We start from the raw sequence: 23,053 nt of genomic DNA on the forward strand, positions 1-23,053 counted from the left end.
AAAGGTTAAAAGAGCATCTGCTAACAGACAATAGCTGTGCAGAATCGCTTCTGTTGTACGAGAAAGTGACAGTAAATCATGGCTTCTAGTGGAGGTTTTACATGCACCCAACCTCCATCAATCAGGCTTCTGTGCACTCAGTTCCCCATTCTCCCCATCAGTCAGGTTTGTATGTACAGTGCATAAACTTTCAATTATAACATGAAGAGCAGCTAAAAATGACCCTAACTCCAACTTAAGTTTTTAATTACCTACTGCATCAGATCTATATCCCTACTCAAATTTTGTAGACAATATTTTAAAAGATATGGATCACAATAAAAGAACTGCCCAGGAAAAATTTCATCCAGATCCCAATTTCAAAGACTCCCTACTACAAATTTACAAAGAAGCCATAAAAAACTACACAGAAAATGGACAAAAATCAACTGTGTGAAATGTCACACCAGTTGGACATCTACTTTTGCAGAAAAATGGGCGCTTATAGCCCATTTTATAATGCAACCCTAATTATGAAATTGTTACCAGGCATTTCCATAATAGCTGGTTTGCTGAGCAAGTCACAAGCAGGGCCTTGTGTATTCTATGATTCTGCAGCTGCAGAACGGCATCCAAAATCTGTTTGCATTTAAAAATGTTTCTAATTTATGGTTGCAGAAGTAACCTTGAAAACTCAAAGCAAGTGTAAACAAATACAGTGATGCCTGCCTGAGAGTCTGAAACGATAGCTGAGGGTTTATGAACTGCCCCAACTCCCCAATCAGAGCCATGGACTCCATGATTCTGTGATTGTGCAATTTGGCATTTTTCTAAGGTGTGCCAAGGAATTCACCATATCCCTCTGAACTCTGCCCTGCTGGGACTTGCCTGCAGCTGTCTTTTGTTTTCCAGCTTTCCCTTCAAAGAGAAGTTAGATAGCAGCACAATGCTCCCTGTACTGTTCAGTGGAGCCAGAGCTGAAGTCCACCTTGCAGAAAGAGCGAAGGGAGCCAGAAGTGTAGGCTGGTGAAACAGGCAGCCTGGGGAAGAGTGCAGCAACCAAGATCAATGATGCTGTGGTATTTGGTCCCACTGTGCCCAGTGGGACCATGACATGGCCATGGTCATAAGTTTGCATCTGAAATAGTGCTGCCTTTTAATCATAAAACTTAAGGAAAGGGGGAAAAGAAAAAAAATGTATACTTACTTATCATCCCTTTCTAGACAGTTGACCAGAATTGGTAAAATTCCAGATTTTATTAAGTCATCAATAGGTGGATTTCTGTCACTGGATAACAGTTTTCTGTAAAATTAAGTAAGACAGATGAGTAAACAACATCATCAAGGAAAATTTCTGTAGCAACTGTGTGCATGTTGCTGGGTTTTTTTACCTTGCAGCTTGGACAGCACTCAACTGGATCACAGGGTTATCACTTGTGGCATTCTGCAATACAAAAATAAACAAATTCAGAAATCCATCAAATGAGCCTTAAATTCTGAATTCAAGAAACTGAAGATATTAAGTTTAACATACCTGCAATATAGCTTCTAGTGTTACATTTTGCTTGAAAAGAAAGAGAGATCATTTAGCAACAAATTACTAAAATTACATTTAATGCTGAAACATTCTAGACTAAACATTTGAGCAATGGTGAGCAGTGCCACTCCACTACTTCGTTGGAGTTGTAACTGCTCGGATTTGCCTTTTCTGTCCATCTACAGGCATTTTAAAAATGAACATAAGACTCAAACTCAAGTGAACAACAGAACAAAAGTCTTCTAGCCACTACCAAAGAAACTAAGTTTTAGAAGCAGATTCAGAATCAAGCAACTTACTGCTTTGAAGTCAGCATCAACATCCGAGTCTTCTAAACTTTCTTCTTGAGGGACATTTCTTTTTTTCAAAAGATGTTCATCTCTTTTGTTCTAAAGATATTAAAGACACTTTAATGCTTATCAATACTGACTAGTCAAACAGAGGCACTTAAAAATAATTTACATAAGATTGTTTACATAAAGAGATTTGGAACTCCAGACTGATTTTACAGTAGGGCAGCTGTAAATCACTCATTTTGTCTTAAGCTAAAATAGATTTGAATCTATATATAAGCATGTATCTTGTGAACCATGACAAAATACTACAATCCGTTGCATAAAATAGATAGTTAACACCTTTCAGTTAAAAAGTATCAATATTTTACGTGGAGTTTATAGCACACATAGCTCTGCCTCAACAGTCACTTAAATTAGAAATGAATAATGATGTCCTAGTCAAATAAGACTAAAATTAGTTTGTAAATAAGACTATTACAAGCTGCTCAGATATCCTGATTACATCTATTTTAATCCTAGGTGTAAACAAACATGCTCCAACACACTGGCACTGATAGACCCTGGTCACTGCAGCATTAACAACAGTTTCTACTTCTAACACAGTACCCTGCAACTTAGTGCTTTGTTTAGTAACTACTCAGATGAGCTTCACTGAATAAGCTGCATTTTCAATGTTAAAGCATCCACAAAATGTTCAGTCTGCTTAATCAGCTTGCTTACTACCTTTTATATTCTAAGTTTTCTACTTTTATAAGAGGAAAAAACTCAAATAAAGGTTTCAACTATGCCAAACGAACATGTTTTATTTGTAGTTTTGAGATTTTTATTCCAAGTTTGTTTATTCACCAGAAAAAAATTCTCTTCCACAGAAAAAACTCTCTCTTCCACATTTTAGACATGGTCTATCTTTTGTTCTGTGCATAGTTTCCTGCAACTGTACTATATTTCCATCTTCATTTTGGGTTAAATATTTAAAAAGCAAACTACACTGTCTTAATTCCAAAAACTCTGATTCTCCATTATGCAAGCAATTAAAGAAAGACACTTTCTCCCCTCCAAACTATCATCTGCTATGGTGTCACACTATATCTCAAAAGAGCATCCTGTAACCCCCATATTCATCATTCATATATGATTGTGATATTTCATACAAAGCATGCCTTATAAGATATCATACGAAAGGTCATGATGTGCTGAAACCCACTGTTCTGTCAAAATATGCATATCATTAGTGTGTAAGAAATTATGAGATTCTGCTGTCTGGTTGTTATTGAAATATGTTGTGACTTTGGGAGTCACCCACTGCTATTTCTCCAGTGACAACAAAGGAGGTGACCCACACCCAGGTGGGCGTTAAATGACCATTAATCAGCAAGGGAGTTGTAAACAAGAGATATACAATTCTGTAAGAGAGTTGCACAAGCATCACAGAATGGGGATTGCTCAACTCTATGAGGCCTTGTCTACACTGGCAAGTTACTGTGCAGTAAAGCAGCTTTCTGTGGAGTAACTCCCAAGGTGTACACACTACCACGCCGCTTAGGGCATGGCTACACTTGCAGATGTAGAGCACTTTGAGTTAAACCAGCCTTCGTAGAGCGCAGTAAGGAAAGCGCTGCAATCTGTCCACACTGACAGCGCACTGGTGTGGCCACATTAGCAGCTCTTGCAACATCCACACAGAGCAGTGCATTGTGGTAGCTATCCCAGCATGCAAGTGGCTGCAATGTGCTTTTCAAATGGGGTGGTGGAGTGGAGTGTATTGTGTGTATGTGGGGGGAGAAAGAGAGGGTTTTTTGGGGGACTGAGAGCATGTCAGCATGCTGTCTTGTAAGTTCAGAAAGCAGCAGACCTCCCCTTCTCCCCCCGCCTCTCTCTCTCTCTCTCTCTCTCTCACACACACACAGCATTCCACAGTAATGGTTGCTTTGTCTCAGAGCAGATAAGCATGACGGCTGTCAAACAGACCTTTCAAAGGGCATATCCAACACACAATGACAAGAGTGGCCACTTGACTTAAGGGGATTATGGGACGTTTCCGGAGGCCGATCAGAGCGCAGTAATGCAACACCTCGTTCACACTGACACTGGGGTGCTCCAGTGGGGGCGCATCAAACATTATTCTACTCGCCGAGGTGGAGTACCAGGAGCGCTCTAGCCGTGGAGTCAGAGCGCTCTACGTGCCTTGCCAGTGTGGACGGGTAGTGAGCTAGTGCGCCCGGGGCTCCTTTAATGCGCTGTAACTCACAAGTCTAACCAAGCCCTTAGCGTACAGAAACTCCTCAGTTGCAGTGTTATCAAAAAAACACCTTGACGAGAGTGGTAAGCCTTAAAGCGCAGAGGCTCCAGCACTATATTGGCAATGTAAACACATTACAGCGCAGAAAGCAATCAACTGGCCTCCAAAAGTGTCCATAATCCCTCAAGTGGCCACTGTGCTCTTGTTTTGAACTGGGCTGCCCTGGAGACATGCTCCCCTCCCCTTTCAAAGCTCAGTTTCTGACAGCCATTGCATGCTGTGCTGATCTGCTCTGGGACACAAAGCAAACCATTAATATGGCATGCTCCTACTGTTGAACACAGAGAGAGATAGAGAGAGGGTGTGTGTGTGTGTGTGTGTGTGTGTGTGTGTGTGTGTGTGTGTGTGTGTGTGTGTGTGTGTGTGTGTGTGTGAATGTGAGAGAGAGAGAGATTGCTGTACAGAGAGCTGGGGACGGAGGCTGTGGTTTCCCCCTCCTCCGGCCTCAAGACTGGTTGCTTCCTGCTGCTGTTTGAACTTACAAGACAGCATGCATACACTCTCTATCCCCCAAAACACAGTCTCCCCCCTCGCACCCCCATACACACACACACTCCCCGTTACACACTCTGCCCCCCCCCCACACTTCAGTTGAAAAGCAGCTGGCAATGTAGTAGGATGCCCATGGAACAATGGGATTGGGAAACCTGCATCATGTGATGCTGTGCCTGTCCCATGAGGCATTGCAAACCCTTCCCAAAGCACCCTGCGGCCAGTTGCACAGTGGGCTAGCTACCACAATGCACTGCTTTCTTTGCCCTTGCAAGAGCTTCTAATGTGGATGCACTCCACTATCACAAGGAGCACAGTGTGGACATGCAACAGCTGTTTAATTCCAGCGTTTTAATAAAAGTGGTATAACTTGTTGTGCAGAAACTTGCCAGTACAGACATATCCTGATTTAGCAAGGCCCACCAGGACATGCCTGGGCTAGTATTTTCCAGGCATATGGACTGAGGGTATAAAATAAGAGAAAATTGCATCATGCAATTACCTTTCTCCTCCCCCATTTACACTGACGGCAACAAGAATGCTGGGAAGACAGAGACTAGAACTGAGGAGACTGGTCCCAGGTTTAAAGGGAAAGCCTCCATATTAAGGGCTGTAACCTACCTGCAACATCCAGTGGGGTGAGAGAAACTTCTTGATGTAAATACTGCTTAGTTTTAGGATTTAGACTGCATGTTTACTTTTTATTTTCTTTGGTAACTAACTCTGACCTTTCATGTTTACCACTTAAAATCTATCTTTCTGTAGTCAAACTTATTTTAATGTTTTATCCTTACCAGTGAGTTTATCAAAAGTGCGTGGGAAATCTATTCTGTTTACAAAGGCTGATTCATGTCCATTTTCCTTTGACAAAGTGGTGAACTATTTAATAAGTTTGTACTGTTCAAAAGAAGGTCTTGAGCAGTGCACGATGGTGTATTTCTGGTGCAAGGCTGGAGGCTTGGGAGACTTACTAGTGTTTCCTGGCGTATAGTTCATGAGTGGCTTGGAGAGTGTTCATGCAATGTAGCTGGGTGAGCTACTGCATGCTGGTGGCTAAGTGATAACTGCACCTCGAGGTGTTTGCTGCTTGTCACTAGAGCAAAGCATTGTGAGAGCCAGCCTAGACTAGGAGATTAAGAGGGAACAGAAGTCCCACAGTTTGAGGTTGTACCCTATGGATCCCGTCACAGTTATACACACCTTACTGGATATGGTGACTATGCCCTTATTGCCTATTTATGATACATAAAGATAGTTCAGGCTTGATTTTATTTAGATGTTTTCTGTATTTGATTTTTACATTAGAAAAATCATGCCATTATTTCCCTTTCTTTGGTTGAAGGATTCTTTAGACAACTTAAGTTGAACAACATCATAAGTTGTACATGAACAGAACAGCTTTCCCAACTGGGATGGGGGAATAACAGTATGTTAAGGCTTTTCCAACCAGGGAATGAAACAAGCCCCAGGACTGAAAAACCCATCTTTATCCATCACAGAGGTTTAGTAAAAGGCATAAGTTTATTTTCCTTTGCAGTTCACGTGACACTACTGCTAGAAGGCCCATATTCTACTTCAAGAACCAGGCTAGTTGTGCTTTGGAAAGCATAACCTGTATACATGCCAAACACAAATCAGGAGGCCCAGGACAGTTTTCACAAACATACTAACAGTTTAATTTCTCTCCAGGCTATAATTCAGGGTTAGAACCCCCCAATTTAGCAGTCAGGTTTTGTCTGCATTACAAGAACCATCCACCTACCAAAATTGTCTGCCACAGCAAAGGGCCCTATAATGAGAGACAATCAAAAGCATGGTGGTTCTTATAGTGCAAACAGGCCCTGAGTGTTTTAAATTTCTTTGTGAGGTTTAATTGTGAAAATGTTAAAAATGGGCATTGTGCACACAAGCCATTTTAGGCACAAACTAAAGGACTGAGTCAACGTGCAGGCTTGTGTCAAACGTTTCTACACTAGGCAAGCAACAGATGACTATGGTGCTGTTCTTTGGCTGAGTTAGTTTTTGACAAAGTATTTGCTTATATCCTTTTAAGCAGATACTAATACTACGCTGACTTGGTTTCAGCCTTGGCAATTCTTGAGTTGTGTAAATGTAACTGTCTTTCCTACTACTTGCGTGAATCATGAGCAGCATGAAAGACCTGATTTGGGAAGGCTATTTCCCCTGCTCAGTGGCAAGGACAGATCATTTAGGGGGGGGGGGGTGGTAGGCTTCTCAGGTGCCCTTTCTCCCTATCCTAAAGAGCTTGCATAAGAATAAGCTCTATGGGCCGGGACAGTTCTAGAATTCTCTCCATAGTCCGATGTTGCTCCTTCAACATGCTTCAGACAGGCACTAAAGCGGCTTGGAGTTGAAGCCACAGTGTTCTCAGTTTCTGTCTTCATGGGGACCAAAGGATCAAGCTTGCTGTTGAACTCTGGCGTACTACCATGAGATCACTAGGCCATCTCCCTTTTGCATCCTCAGCAACAGAGAACTGCACCTGAACTGTGTTGCCAACTCTCACAACTTCATAATTAAAAATGAAATTTTGGCTCCTGCTGGAGCCAGTCCCATGAGGACACAAGCAGCTCTGACCTTCATGTGGTTTCCAGCCACATGGGAAGAGGGGGGAGGGGGGGGAAAAAGAGAAGGAAAAAAAACCCCTTCTGACTGGCTGCTTTCCCCGCTTCCTAGGAAAGAGCAATCCAATCAGGGCTGCAGCCTGAGGCAGACAGGCCATTCCCCTACCCCCAAACTCCTTAGCTCCTGAGGGAAGAGGGAGCAGCTAACACCATGTTCATAAGAGGGGCAGGAGGAAGAAGCTACAGAAAGCTCAATGCAGCTCTGCTCCTCCCCTTGCCTGTGAAAAATGGGTCAGTATGCCCTCTGCTCCTCCACTCCCCCTCTGTGCAACAGCAGGACTGGAAAGTGAAAGAGGATGAAGAACCCATGGAGCTGTCCTCCCTCAGACCTGGGAAGAGAGAGAAGAGGGGAATGAATAACCTGATGTTGCCCCACAAGGCCTAGGGAGGGAGAGAAGAGAACCCAATTGCAGTTACCCTCCCAGGCATAGGAGAAGGGGATCAAGAACCCTTGACCATGCAAGACCAGATGTGCACTGAAGTAGGGTTACTATACGTCCATTTTTTCCCGGACATGTCTGGCTTTTTTGGTAATCAAACCCCCGTCCGGGGGGAATTGCCAAAAAGCCAAACATGTCCGGGAAAAATACTGGCCAGGCACTTCCCCTCCCGGGCTCCAGCTGCTCTGCTCCTCCCCGGACTCTTCGGCTCTGTTTAAGAGCCGAGCTGCCCGAGTGCTCCGGCTTCGGGCAGCCCCCTTGCCTCTGGACCCCAGCCGCCGGCCAGGCACTTCCCCTCCCAGGCTCCAGCTGCTCTGCTCCGGCGGCACAGGGTACGGAGGCAAGGGGGCTGCCCAAAGCCGGTAGCCTTCAGGCAGCTTGGCTCTTAAACAGAGCCAAAGAGTCAGGGGAGGAGCAGAGCAGCTGGACCGGGAGGGGAAGTGCCCGGCCCGCGGCTCGGGGTCCGGAGGCAAGGGGGCTGCCTGAAGCCGGAGCGCTCCGGCAGCTCGGCTCTTAAACAGAGCTGAAGAGTCAGGGGAGGAGCACAGCAGCCGGAGCCCAGGAGGGGAAGTGCCCGGCCGGGGGCGCAGGGTCCGGAGGCAAGGGGGCTGCCTGAAGCCCAAGCGGCTTCATGGTTTGATGGGCAGCCTCCAGACCCTGTGCCCCTGGGTGGGCGCTTCCCCTCCCGGGCTCCAGCAAACACAAGAGTTCCTTCGGGGGGATCAGAATAAGATTTTATAAATTTGGGAAGGGTGCAACATTCACACTGAAGCTGAGCAAGGGGAATTATAAAAAGACCCACAATATAATCTTCAGGGGGAAAAAATCATGATTTTGGGGGGAGGTCTGGCTTGTGATTTTTTAACTTTTGATTGGTAACACCATGAGCTACTCCTACACAAAAGAGGCAACTTCCCTGAGTTCCCGGATAGTAAAATAAACTCACTGAGGAAGCTGGGTCAGAGGGACAGATATCAACTTTAACAAAAATCAAAAACAGCAAGCGAAGATAGGAGGAAATGGAAGTAGAGGCAGGTACGGGGGGAAAAAATCAATTCATGCCAGTAATTCTTTTCTGTTTCAGAGACTACAATTCTGTGAAAACTGACACGCAGCAAGGCCTTCCAAGCAAAACTTAAATTTTGGTGCTAATTGTAGCACTTTCATAATATTTCCTGAAACTAAACTAAAGCTTCCATAGGTGAGATCCTGCTATATTATAAACACATTTTTAGCCTCCCCCCCCCCCCCCCACCTCTGACCATTGCAACATAAAATAGTTTACTCTATACCTCACACATAAAAACTCACGGGGATAGCCTTTACTGGCCCTATCTACAGTAAAGAAAGTTTGCAAAAATTCCCTACTGTTGTCAACACTCATACAGCTTCACCTATGGCAACAACTATAGGAGAACTAGATAAATTCATGGTGGTTAAGTCCATTAATGGCTATTAGCCAGGATGGGTAAGGAATGGTGTCACTAGCCTCTGTCTGTCAGAGTGTGGAGATGGATGGCAGGAGAGAGATCACTTGATCATTACCTGTTAGGTTCACTCCCTCTGGGACACCTGGCATTGGTCACTGTCAGTAGACAGGATACTGGGCTGGATGGACCTTTGGTCTGACCCAGTATGGCCATTCTTATGTTCTTAACCTACAAGAGAGCAACTACTAGCAGTGTATACAAGGCCATTGTGACTGAAATGTAGAATGCAGTGTTACTGTAGCCTTGTTGGTCCCAGGATATTGAGAGACAAGGTGGATGAGGTAATACCATTTAGTGGAATTTTATTGTATTATATATTTTATTAAAAGGCAAAACAGACAAGAATTCCTATTTCTGTACACTCAACCATAACATCATCTCAGGAAGGTCTAAGTGCATTTAGACTACAAGAAACATAAGCAGTGAAGCTGTAACAAGCTTAACCTCAAGGCAGAGAAGTAGGCTACACTAAGACTCAACCTTCCAAACATTTTCTGGCAAACTTCTGACGTGACTGTCCTTGTCAGAAGATGCAAAGAGATGAGGAGGACAAACTATAAGGGGCCCCAATATTCTAATCTTTAATTAGTTCTGCTGCCAGTTATCACAGAAAAGGAACCACAGACTCAGCAATGGAAACTTTTTCCATATTTTTTATTTATTTATATATATATAAAAATAAATAAAGGTTTACATACAGGAATATCGTAAAGAAAATAGCACTACTTTTCATCCCCTCTGTGTGCCTCCAGTTTAAGGCCCCAATATAATCACAATGCTTTGCTGAATTGGAGGACATTAAGCAAAAGGCACATGATGGGGATGAAAAGTAGGCATCTATTCTCAAAACCAGCCCTCAGTTGATTTCAATGGCACTTAAGTAGGTGTTTTGTTTCATAACCTATATGCAGGAAAATGTAAAGGAAGTAAGAATTAGGAGACAACTTTAGAATTTTCTTTAGATACTGATTTCTTTTGGGTTCTTTGATTCAAGAAATTATAAACTAAAATCTGAGAATTCAGAAAACAATATTAATAACATATTTGTATTAAGTTTACTGAAAGGGAAAACCAGGTAACAGATTCTGTTTTATTGCAAAACTGATCCTTCAAAACTCAAGCTGTGGATTGTTAGGCTTGGATCGGTCTCCTTTATGCCACTCTAGTGACAGGTTTCCTCACCAGGGAATCTCATGAAGTTCAGGGCTTACCCCACTAGCTCAGGGCTGACACAGAGCCCTATGCCACCTTCCCACACAGCCCCCAGTGTAGCTGTGCCCCCTGGGAAAGAAGGGAACATGGCTGCACAGTGCAGTGTGTTCTGGCTACTCTAGGCTGCTCCACAAATTCTGGGCTGTAATGGAGATACAAAAGTGGTTAAACCTCTCCATGTCTCAGGACCCAACTCAAAACTTGGGTGAAAGTCTCCCCAACAGTGTTTACATTCATTAGTTTTATTAATTTGGGAATGAGGATTGCATTCAACTGTTTAAAGAAAATTATATATTTAGGAGAAAATTGGACCTAATTTTCTCCAAGTGTTGCCAATGAAAAACTAGGAGGACCAGACTAGAAACAGCTGAAGAATTTAGTGAAAATGGGAGTATCTAAATGTAATGGAAACAGAGACATCTATTTTCTAGCCTGCAAAAAACTGGTGATGGTAATCACTTTTTATTTGTAGGGTGCATAGTTGTTTTTTGGATGTGAAAACAACAAACAAACAGTTACATACCCTGCACTAGCTGTGGTTCTTCCAGATGTTGTTAGTGTGAATCTCATGCACGAGATCAGATTATTTTGAACAGCAATGTCCATTGAGGCCATGAAAGGGCCTTGTGACACCTCATGGTCCTGTGCAAGGCCATAAAGGAGGAGCACCCAGGATAATCCCTCAGTTCCCTTGCAATTCAATGTCATGGTAGCTGAGAATTCCTAAAGCGAAGATGGATTGTGGGATCCACAGTGATTACAACCGTTTGAATAGCCTCAGCTACTCTAGGGTAACCAACCGTGTTCTTCTTTTGAGTATCTGTCAGTTTACATTCCACTGTTGGGGACTGGCAAGCAGCACCCTTCCTGGATGGTGGCATGGGGAGTATCAGCTCCATTAGAAAGACTGTCATACCACTCCCACACTTGACATCTGCTTTGGTAGCTAAGTCCAAGGCCTAAAGCTTGATAAGTCAGTTGGTTACTCCACATCGCCACTTTGCAGATCTCAATTGGTATATTCCTGAAGCAGAACAAGGATATCACCTGAACTCTGGTGGAGTGAGTCTTGATGTTCAATGAAAGAGGTACACCAGTCAAGTGGTAACCCAGCAAGATACACTGTGTTATCCACTTAAATATTTTTGTGATCAGATGGCCTGGCCCTCCAAACAGCCGGCTACAGCCAGAAATAAAATGGGAGACAGAATGGTTTGGTTCTGTCAATGTATTAATGTAACATACTGCTGACACCCAGTGTTGTATGTAACTACTTTTCCCCTGACCAAGAGTCAGGTTTCAGGAAGAAAACAGACAAGTTGATGGAATTCCATCAGATTCAGAGACCACCTTGTGATAAACCTTATGCCAAATTTAAGCACCACCTTATCCCTATGAAGTGTCGTGGATGGAGGGTCACAGCCATAAGCATTCGGCAGTCACTCTTTCTCCTGGCTAAAACAACCACAGCTAGGAAGAGTCTTCAGAGTAAAAATAAGTTAGGAGCACTCTAAAAATGGGCTTTAAGAGTGGCCCATGAGTCAAGAGGAGGATGCTGATGTCCCAGGCAGCTGCAGCTTCTCTGGTGAGTAAGCATTTAACAGGGCCTTGAGGAAGTTTGATGCCATTGGATGAAAGTCAGAACAACTGCACAGGCAGATGGCAAGCCAAGTTCACTGCGAGATGAATCAATAGAACTGAACAGGCTGGAACATTACAAATGCAGCAAGTAGTCAGAGAACTGCAGTACTGAAGCTTGCATAGGGTTCAGGAGCTGCTGACTTGCCCAAATCAGTTGCTCTTCCATTTTGATTAATAAGTTATCTGGTGGTGGTCTTCCTGCTCTGTATCAAGATCTCCTGGACATGTCTGGAGCAGTCCATGTGTGGCACTCAACCAACCAACATCCAGGCTGTCAAGTGCCAGGAGTATATGATTGTGGTACTGAGAGATCAGGTCCGGACAGTCTGGGAGCAGGATCAGCAATTAAATGGACATCTGCAGCAGGTCTGTCAGCCAAAACTGCCTCATCTAGGATGGAGCCATGAGAATAATAGTGGCTTTGTTTCTTGATTTTGGAAGTTACCAAGGTTATCAGGGGAAATAGATGGAAAGGCATAAAGGCATCCAGGACTCCACTGCAGAAAGAAGGCATCTGGCAATGATCCCAGGCTCATGCCCCCTATATAACAAACTGACACTTGGCATTATCCTGGGTGGCAAACAGGTCTATCATGGGAACCCCTCTATGATGAAATCTGGGCAGTATCCTAGAATTTCATATGGACCTCTTGTGATCGGCTACAGACAGTGTGCTGAGGATCTCTTCATGTTTGTTTGTTGCGGACTTCCACGAGATGAACTACCTGGTTATCCCAGGTCAGTAGCCCCATGTCCAGAGTTGATGGCCTCCTGACAGAATCAGACAGGCGTGTCTCCCCTGCTTGATGATGTAGCAGTGCATCACAGAGATGTTTTCCATCACAATCTACCTGTAGATTCTTCCTGTAGAATTTTGAACAGGAAGAAAATAATGCAGACTAGCCTGATAGTACTGCACTCCAGGACATTGATTTGGAGCCCCAAATCTTCTCGGGACCAAGTCATTTGCATAGGAAGACTGTTCATGTGGGCTCTCCAACCATTAAAGTCTTCACAGTAGAGGGTGAGAACTGCATCCCTCCCCACACATTCTTGGGATCCTTCCACTATCATGAGGAGTAACTGGTTAGGCAGTACTAGTGCAGAAAAGGATCTGGGGGTTATAGTGAACCACAAATTGAATATGAGCCAACAATGTGATGCCCTTGCAAAAATAGGCTACTATTTTGGGGAATAGTATGTAAGACACGGAAGAGGAGGTTACTTACTATAACTGGAGGTTCTTAGAGAGGTGTGGTCCCTACCTGTATTCCACCTGTGGGTGCACATGCATGCTACATGCTTGAGTCCAGAAGTTTCTCCAAGTAGTATCCTTTGACCAACCCATGCACAGTGTCTCCCCCTGTGCTAGCAACCAAGAGTATAAGGGGTAGTGCAGGTTGACACCACTCCAGTTCCTCCTCTTACTGCAATGTTATCAAGGCCAAAGAAGAGGAAAGAGGGTGAATAGTGGAATACACATAGGGACCGTGCATCACTCCAGTTACAGTAAGTAACCTCTTCTCCTTTGAGTGTATATTCTACACATGGGTGACTTGCAAGCAGTGATCAGTGTGGAGGTTGGTGCAAGGAGACTGGTAGCAGAGTAGTTTGTAATACAGACTTTCCTCCTGCTGCATCCACAGCTGACGTTTGAATCAGGGCGTAGCGTGCCATAAACGTGTGGATACATCGCCAAGTTGCAGCTTTGCAAATGTCCTGAAATGGGACGTCCAATAAAGATGCCATAGGGGCTGCTTGCGCTCGCATGGAGCGCACTGTAAGACCCCTGGGAGGGGTAAGTTTTGCTATTTTACCGCATTCCAATATGCATCCCAAGACCCACTTAGTAATTCCCTGTAAGGCTATAGCTTAGCCCTTTGCTCTTTCTGCTATGGAAGCAAAGAGCCTTGGAGACTGTCTAATGGTCTTGGTTCTTTGCAGGTAGAACTCCAGGTCACATCGGAGGTCAAGGAAGTGTAGTTTCTTGTTCTCAAGAGAGGCATGGGGTTTCAGAAAAGACACAGGTAAGTGAATTGACTAGTTGATATGGAATTTGGACACAACCTTCGGGAGGAATCTGGGGTGTAGCAGCAGGGAGACCTTCTCTTCGTGGAATACTGTGTGAGGAGAGTCTGTCATAATGGCCAGTAGCTCACTGACCCTTCTGGCCAAACTGATTGCTACTACGAATGCCACTTTCATGGAGAGGTAGGTCATGGCATACGTTGCCATAGGTTCGAAGGGCAGGCCTATGAGAGTTCACAGGATGAGGTTAAAGTCCCAGTGGAGCGTGGGTTTGATGACCAGTGGGAGGGTTCTGATCAAGCCTTTCATAAACCATACTGTCTTCGGGTGCATGAAGATACAGCATCCCTCCACTGGGGAAAGACTTGCAGGCTAGGTGGACTGCTTCAAGCTCCAGCAAATTTATGTGCAGTCTGGCTTCTCATGGTGTCCATGTACCCTGGGGTGTGTGGTGGTCCAGGTGGGCACCCCATCATGTAAGGGAGACATGTCACAATGGTGGCCCTCAGTTTGAGAAGGGTGAAGGGGGTTCTCACCAAGACCTTGGACACACTGGACTACCAAGCAAGAAAGGCAAGCACTTCTGAAGACACGATAACTCTGGAGTCAATAAGGTCCCTGGTCAGCCTGTAGATCGAGTGGAGCCAGGCCTGTAAGGGGGAACTGGAGTGGTGTCGAGCCGCACCACCTTTATACCCTCATTCAGAAGCACGAGGGGAAATACTGTGCATGTGCGAGTCAACAGACACTGCTTGGAGAAAACTTCTGGACTCAGGCACATGGCACACAGATTCTCTCGTAGACTTTAAGATCAGAATAGGGCCATTGTGATCATCTAGTGTGACCTCCTGTACATTGCAGGCACAGAACCTTACCTACCCACTCCTGTAATAGACCCCCTCACCTCTGTGTCACTTACTAAAGCCCTCAAAGAATGATTTAAAGACTAAGTTGCTGAGCATCCACCATTTACACTAGTTGAAACCTTCAAGTGACCCATGCTGCAGAGGAAGGCAAACTCCCACCCAGGGTCTTTGCTAATCTGACCTGGGGGAAAATGCCTTCCTCACTCTAAATACAGCCATCAGTTAGACCCTGAGCACGTGGGCAAGACCCACCCGCCAGCCACCTGGAAAAGAATTCTCTGTAATAACTCAGGGCTTGGCTACACTTGCGAGTTAGAGCGCATTAAAGCAGCCCCGGGTGCCCAAACTCACGACACGTCCACACTGACAAGGCACCTAGAGCACCCGGACTCCGCAGCTGGAGCGCTCCTGGTAATCCACCTCCACAAGAAGCATAAACACTTGCTACACCCCGGCTGGAGCGTCGCAGTGCCAGTGTGGACACCCTGATTGGCCTCCAGAAGTGTCCCACAATGCCTGTTCTAGCCACTCTGGTCATCACTTTGAACTCTACTGCCCTGCCCTCAGGTGACCAACCATCAGACCCACCCTTTAAATTCTCTGGGAATTTTGAAAATCCCTTTCCTGTTTGTTCAGCAAGGCGTGGAGTGCCCTCAGCAAATCTTTCCAGGTGACCATGCCTCCACACACCAGGCGATCCTCAGTATGGAGCAATGGCGAGGTGCTGGACCTCATCAGTGTTTGGGGGGAAGAAGCTGTCCAGTCCCAGCTGCGTTCCAGCCATAGGAATTATGATACCTTCGGGCAGATATCAAGGGACAAGATGGAAAGGGGCCATGACCAGGACGCACTGCTGTGCAGGTTAAAGTGAAGGAGCTGTGGAATGCCTACCACAAAGCCTGCGAGGCAAACTGCCATTCCAATGCTGCCCCCGCGACCTGCTGTTTCTACAAAGAGCTGGATGCAATACTTGGGGGTGACCCCACCTCCACTCCGAAGACCACCATTTTCACTTCAGAGCCCAGTTCAACAAGGCAGGAGGAGGAGGAGGAGGAGGAGGAGGAAAGCGGGAGCGAGGGTGATGAGGAGGAGGGAGACAGCCCAGCATCCCTAAATGCATACAGCCAGGAGCTATTTTCAAGCCAGGAGGAAAATAGCCAGTAGCAGCGGACGGTGCTTGGGGAAGAACAAACATCAGAGGAGGTGCCCACTAAGCGGCTTTTATTTTGGGAAGGAAGTTGTTTGGTGCAGGCTCTTGGGACAAAGATGGTAAGGGCTGCATGCATGCCTAGATGCGGAATAGGGCATGGTGTGCTCTCTCACATCACAGTAATCAACCTCGGTGATCTCTTCAAAGGTCTCATGCAGAAACTGAGACTGGCTGGGGGTGGGTGGGGGTGGGGGGGAGGGAGACGACCATTGATGCACACAGGCAAGCTACATATGGGCCAGGCAGACGCTGCATTGTAGTAGAAGACCCTCCCTTGCTTCCCAGGTCACCCTCAGCAGTGAGAGATCTTCCAGGACGAACTCATCTTGTGGAAAATGTGGGGACACTGTTCAGTATAGCGGCCCCCTGCAGCTGTTGGCTCTCCCCAAGGCACAGAACCCCAGAGGACAGTACTGAAACAATCAGTCCCCCTTGCCCCTAGGCTTACTCACCATTTTGGGGCTCCTGTGGGTTATGTGCACTCACTTTGGGATGGACAATTTCTGCTATTGTATACACTGTGCTTGTCTTTAAGTACGGCCGAATCATTGCTCTGTCTGGTATGAACAATGCTGCCTCTTAAGTGCTGCATTTTGGCTTACAGATGCAACCTTGAGATCCCAGCCATCCTTGTTATCAACGACCGAAAGACTCTGAAGAATCAGGAAGCGTCCACGAAGAAGCAAAGAGGACATGCTGCATGAAGTCATACAGCAGTCCCTTAAAGAAAATCAAAAAGTGCAGGAGTGTCAGGAGAGTGAAAGGAGGGTCCGCCAGCAGAATGCAGATCACCGGCACCAAAGCACAGAATGGCTGCTGAGCATCATGGAGCACCAAGCAGACTCAATACAGGCGCTCGTAGCAATGCAGGTGGAGCACTTCTGCCCCTCCGCCCCCGCACAGCCCTTGTCCCAAAACTCTTTCCCTTGTGCCCCCATGTCACCGCCAACCCACTTTCCCCAACATCCAGGTTCTTATCTACACCAGTTGCCTCCAACACCTGTAGCTTCACCACCCAGCCCTGCAAACTATGACCCTTACCCACTGCACTCAACCCACATCACCATGCATTTTAGCCAGCCTGAAGCGCAGCACTCATTGCACAGCACTTCAGACAGGAAGGCTGAGTATGATAACAGGACCTACGCAAATATGGGATTGTCCCGTTCCCCAACCAGCGTCCTTCGTCTCAAACAGCACAGATGTGTCATGCCCTGATTCCCAAGCAGTTGTGTTTCTTTTCAATACATGAATTTTTTGGTTTTGAAAACATTCTTTATTATTGCATTAAGTAAAAGATACCGTAGCCCAGGAAAGCAACAGGCATTGCAAGTCAGTGCATCATACGTAGCAAACAGAGATTCCTACTAACATTGGAACCACTGCACTTCACTCCTGTGCAGAGCACCAAACATTACTGGTGGCTTTCAACCTCAAAATTGCTCCCTCAAGGCATCCCTAATTCTTGCAGCCCCACGCTGGGCCCCTCTAATAGCCCTGCTCTCTAGCTGTTCAAATTCAGCCTCCAGGTGTTGAACCTCCGAGGTCCATGCCTGAGTGAATTTTTCACCCTTCCCTTCACAAATGTTATCGAGGGTACAGCACACGGCTATAACCGTGGGGATGTTGTCATCAGCCAGGTCCAGCTTCCTATACAGACAGTGCCAGTGGCCCTTTAAATGGCCAAAAGCACACTCCACAGTCATTCTGCACCGACTCAGCCTGTTGTTGAACTGCTCCTTGCTGCTGTCAAGGGTCCTTGTGTAGGGTCTCATGAGCCATGGCATTAAAGGGCAAGCAGGGTCCCCAAGGATTACAATGGGCATTTTGACTTCCCCTACAGCGATCTTGTCTGGGAAGAAAGTCCCGGCTTGCAGCTTCCTGAACAGGCCTGTGTTCCGAAAGATGTGTGCGTCATGCACCTTGCCGGACCAGCCTGCATTAATGTCAATGAAATGCCCACGGTGATCCACAAGTGCCTGGAGAACCATAGAGAAATACCCCTTCTGATTTATGTACTCAGAGGCTAGGTGGGCTGGTGACAGAATTGGAATACGAGTTCCATCTATCGCCCCTCCGCAGTTAGGGAAACCCATTTGTGCAAAGCCAGCCACAATGTCTTGCACGTTACCCAGAGTCATGGTTTTTCTCAGCAGGATGCGATTAATGGCCCCGAAAACTTGCATCAACACAATTCCAACGGTCGACTTCCCCCCTCCACTGGTTAGCAACCGATCAGCAGCTGTCTGGAGTTGCCAGATTCCAGATTGCAATAGCCACCCGCTTCTCCAGTAGCGGGGCCACTCTCAATCTCGTGTCCTTGTGCCGCAGGGTGGGGGAGAGCTCAGCACAATCCCATGAAAGTGGATTTTCTCATCCCAAAGTTCTGCAGCCACTGCTCGTCATCCCAGACTTGCATGACGATGTGATCCCACCGCTCAGTGCTTGTTTCCCCGAGCCCAAAAGCTGCATTCCACTGTGGTGAGCATGTCCGTGAATGCCACAAGCAATCCCGTGTCGTAACCGTTATGCGAGTCGACATTGTCAGAGTCCTCACTGTCAGTTTTTAGCTTATGGAGTAACTTGACTGCAATTCATGATGTGCTGGTGAGACCCATCAGCATATTCCTCAGCAGTTCGGGATCCATTCCCACAGACTGAAAGGGAATTCAGAGCGCACAGTACAAAAAACGTTGAAAGATGGCACCAAATGTGGATGGAAGCACAGCAATTGCTGGGATGCGAAGCGATGCATCACGGGGCATTGGGACAGGACCCAGAATACCCTGCAACCCTCCGCCTGCTTCCCTCAAGCCACAGCGCCAGAATGGGAAGAGGTGCTCTGTGGGATAGCTGCCCATAATGCACTGCTCCCAATGCCACTGCAAGTGCTGCAAATGCGGCCACGCCAGTGCGCTTGCAGCTGACAGTGTGAACACACTGGACCACTTTCCCTGCTGCGGTCTACGAGGGCTGGTTTAACTCACAGCGCTCTACGTCTGCAAGTGTAGCCATGCCCTCAGAGCTCTCCCCACCTAGAGTCCCATGTATTAAATGCATTTCCTTTGTCTAAAACAATCCGTTATCTTTTCAAAGGAGATCAGCTGGTCTTGCATGATTTGCCTTTTCTAAAACCATGTTGTATTTTATTTCAATTACAGTTTACCTCTAGTTCTTAACTACTTTCTCTTTCAAAAATTGTTCCAAGACCTAGCATACATTGAGGTTAAACTAACAGGCCGGTAGTTTCCCAGAATACTTTTCTCCTTTCTTAAATATAGGAACTATATTAGCAATTCTCCAGTCACAGGGTACAACTCCCAAGTTTACAGATTCATTAAAAATCCTTGCTATTAGGCTTGCTATTTCATGTGCCAGTTCCTTTAAAATTCTTGGGTAGAGATTATCCCCCCCCTCGCCCCCGTTTTAGTCCCATTAAACTGCAATACATTTAGGGACCAACTCTCAAGAAATACTAAATGTTCTATTCTACTTGAGATTAATGAGGCCTCAGCTGGAATACTGTGTCCAGTTCTTGGCACCACAATTTAAGATGTGGACAAAGTGGGTAGAGTCCAGATGAGAACAAAAAAGATAAAAGCTTTAGAAAACCTGACCTATGAGGAAAGATTAAAAAAAAGACGGTTACTCACCGTTGTAACTGTTGTTCTTCGAGATGTGTTGCTCATATCCATTCCATTAGGTGTGCGCGCGCCGCGTGCACGATCGTCGGAAGATTTTTACCCTAGCAACACCGGCGGGTCGGCTGTGGAGCCCCCTAGAGTGGCGCCTTCATGGCGCTGAATATATACCCCAGCCGACCCGGCGCCCCCTCAGTTCCTTCTTGCCGGCTACTCCGACAGTGGGGACGGGGGGCGGGTTTGGAATGGATATGAGCAACACATCTCGAAGAACAACAGTTACAACGGTGAGTAACCGTCTTTTCTTCTTCGAGTGCTTGCTCATATCCATTCCATTAGGTGACTCCCAAGCCCAACTTAGGTGGTGGGGTCGGAGTGAGACATTGCTGTGTGCAAAACCGCTGATCCGAAAGCAGCATCGTCTCTGGACTGCTGCACTAGTGCATAGTGAGCTGTAAATGTGTGGACTGATGACCAAACCGCTGCTCTACAAATGTCCTGAATCGGAACTTGTGCCAGGAAAGCCGTCGAGGAAGCCTGGGCCCTCGTGGAGTGAGCGGTGAGGTGCGGTGCTGAGACACCTGCCAGGTCATAGCAAGTCCGGATGCAAGACGTAATCCAGGAGGATAGGCGTTGTGAGGAGACCGGTGAGCCTTTCATTCGGTCGGCCACTGCAACGAAGAGTTGCGTTGTCTTTCTAAAGTGCTTTGTGCGGTCAATATAGAAGGCCAGGGCCCTTCGTACGTCCAGGGAATGCAAACGTTGATCCTGGCGAGTGGCATGTGGTTTGGGATGAAAGACCGGGAGAAAGATGTCCTGGTTGATATGAAAAGGAGAAACCACCTTAGGGAGAAAGGCAGGATGTGGACGAAGCTGCACTTTATCCTTATGGAAAACTGTATAAGGGGGCTCGGATGTAAGCGCCCTGAGTTCAGAAACGCGCCTTGCTGAGGTGATGGCTACAAGGAAGGCTGTCTTCCAGGATAGGTACAAAAGAGAACAGGTGGCCAGCGGCTCGAATGGAGGACCTGTGAGCTTGGAGAGAACCAGGTTGAGGTCCCACGTCTGAACGGGCTGACGTTGTTGTGGGTACATCCGGTCTAAGCCCTTGAGGAATCTAACGACCATCGGGTTAGAGAATACCGAGGACGCGAGTTCCCCTGGGTGAAAGGCCGATATAGCGGCCAGGTGAACTCTAATTGAAGATATCGCCAACCCCTGCTGTTTTAGGGAGAGGAGATATTCCAAAATAAGGGGAATGGGTGCCTGCAACGGGGATGTGGCTCGTTGTTCGCACCAACAGGAGAACCGCTTCCATTTGGCCAGGTACGTGGTCCGTGTTGAGGGCTTCCTACTGCTCAGTAGAATATGTTGTACAGAGTGCGAGCATTGCTGCTCTGCCTGGGTGAACCATGGAGCAGCCACGCCGTGAGGTGGAGTGATTGGAGGTCGGGGTGACGCAACCGGCCGTGGTCCTGAGAGATGAGATCCGGATCCAACGGAAGCGGGATCGGTGTCTGAACCGAGAGCTCCAACAGTGTGGTGTACCAATGTTGTCTTGGCCACGCAGGAGCAATCAGAATTACCTGTGCCTGGTCTCTGCGCAGTTTGAGCAGTACCTTGTGGACCAGAGGAAACGGAGGGAAGGCATAAAACAGGTGGTCTTTCCAGGGAAGCAGAAAGGCGTCCGAGAGGGAGCCCGGAGCTCGACCTTGTAGGGAGCAGAACACGTGGCACTTCCTGTTGTCTCGAGATGCAAACAGGTCTATCTGGGGAAACCCCCACCTCTGGAAGATGGAATGTATAATGTCCGGACGGATAGACCACTCGTGCGTTTGGAAGGACCTGCTGAGTCGGTCCGCTAGAGTGTTCTGGACTCCAGGGAGGAACGATGCCGTGAGATGGATTGAGTGGGCGATGCAGAAGTCCCACAGGCGAATGGCCTCTTGGCATAGAATTGACGAACGTGCTCCTCCTTGCTTGTTGATGTAGAACATGGCCGTGGTGTTGTCGATGAGAACTAACACACAGCGGCCACGTAGGAGATTGAGGAATGCCTGGCACGCCAGGCGTACCGCCATCAGTTCCCGAACATTGATGTGTAGGGCTAACTGGGATGCAGTCCACAGGCCCTGGGTATGGTGTTCGTTGAGATGGGCGCCCCACCCCAGAGATGACGCGTCTGTGACCAGGTGCAGGGAGGGTTGTGGGGCGTGAAATGGCATCCCCTCGCAGACTACAGTGTGATCTAGCCACCAGGTGAGGGAGGCCAGGACCGAGTTCGGGACCGTGACCACCATGTTCAGGCTGTCCCGATGTGGACGGTATATTGATGACACCCAGGTTTGAAGCGGGCGAAGTCGAAGTCTGGCATGCCTGGTTACGTACGTGCAGGAAGCCATGTGACCCAGCAGGGTAAGGCACGACCTCACTGTGGTAGTTGGGAAGGCCTTGAGCCCTTGAATGAGGTTCGTGATGGTGCCAAATCGGTTGTCTGGCAGGATGGCTTGTGCATGTCTGGAGTCTAGAACTGCGCCGATGAATTCTATTCTCTGGGTAGGTTCTAGAGTGGATTTGTCCTTGTTGAGTAGGATGCCCAACTTGTTGAATGTGTGCACTATTCTGTGGACGTGAGCTTGAACTTGCTCCTTGGTGCGACCGCGCACCAGCCAGTCGTCTAGGTACGGGAACACCTGTATCCCTTGCCGACGAAGGTACGCTGCCACGACAGCCATACATTTCGTGAACACCCTTGGGGCCGAGGATAGGCCGAAGGGAAGGACTGTAAATTGGTAGTGCACCGTGTTTACCACGAATCGCAGGAAGCGTCTGTGAGGTGGGTAAATTGAGATGTGAAAGTATGCGTCTTTCATGTCGAGGGCGGCGAACCAGTCTCCAGGATCGAGGGAAGGGATAATGGCCCCCAAAGAGACCATGCGGAACTTCAACTTTACTACGAATTTGTTGAGTCCGCGCAAGTCCAAGATGGGCCGCAGACCTCCTTTGGACTTGGGGATCAGGAAGTAACGGGAATAAAATCCCCTGCCCCTTAAGTCTATCGGAACCTCCTCTATGGCCCCCATGGCCAGGAGCGTAGAAACCTCCTGTATAAGAAGTTGCTCGTGAGAAGGGTCCCTGAAGAGGGACGGGGAAAGGGGGTGGGAGGGGGGGATAGAAGAAAACTGGATAGCGTATCCCCTCTCCACCGTGCGGAGGACCCAACGGTCCGAAGTTATAAGGGACCAAGCACGGTGGAAGTGGGAGAGGCGATCCCGAA

At 47.1% G+C, this 23,053-nt stretch overlaps 1 protein-coding gene across 1 annotated transcript in view; it reads right to left on the minus strand.

Annotated features, from left to right (window-relative positions):
• The window catches only part of KPNA3 (karyopherin subunit alpha 3), an 88,436-nt gene that overhangs the window by 32,440 nt on the left and 32,943 nt on the right, over positions 1–23,053 (minus strand). Inside the window, exons 3-6 of the mRNA XM_054015042.1 lie at positions 1,816–1,905; positions 1,514–1,543; positions 1,371–1,423; positions 1,187–1,282 (exon numbers count right to left, since the gene is read on the minus strand). Of these exons, the coding sequence (XP_053871017.1) occupies positions 1,187–1,282; positions 1,371–1,423; positions 1,514–1,543; positions 1,816–1,905 (269 nt within the window). The remainder of the gene's footprint in view (positions 1–1,186; positions 1,283–1,370; positions 1,424–1,513; positions 1,544–1,815; positions 1,906–23,053) is intronic.

Source organism: Malaclemys terrapin, chromosome 1, assembly GCF_027887155.1.
Source record: "Malaclemys terrapin pileata isolate rMalTer1 chromosome 1, rMalTer1.hap1, whole genome shotgun sequence".
NCBI classification, from domain to species: Eukaryota; Metazoa; Chordata; order Testudines; family Emydidae; genus Malaclemys; species Malaclemys terrapin.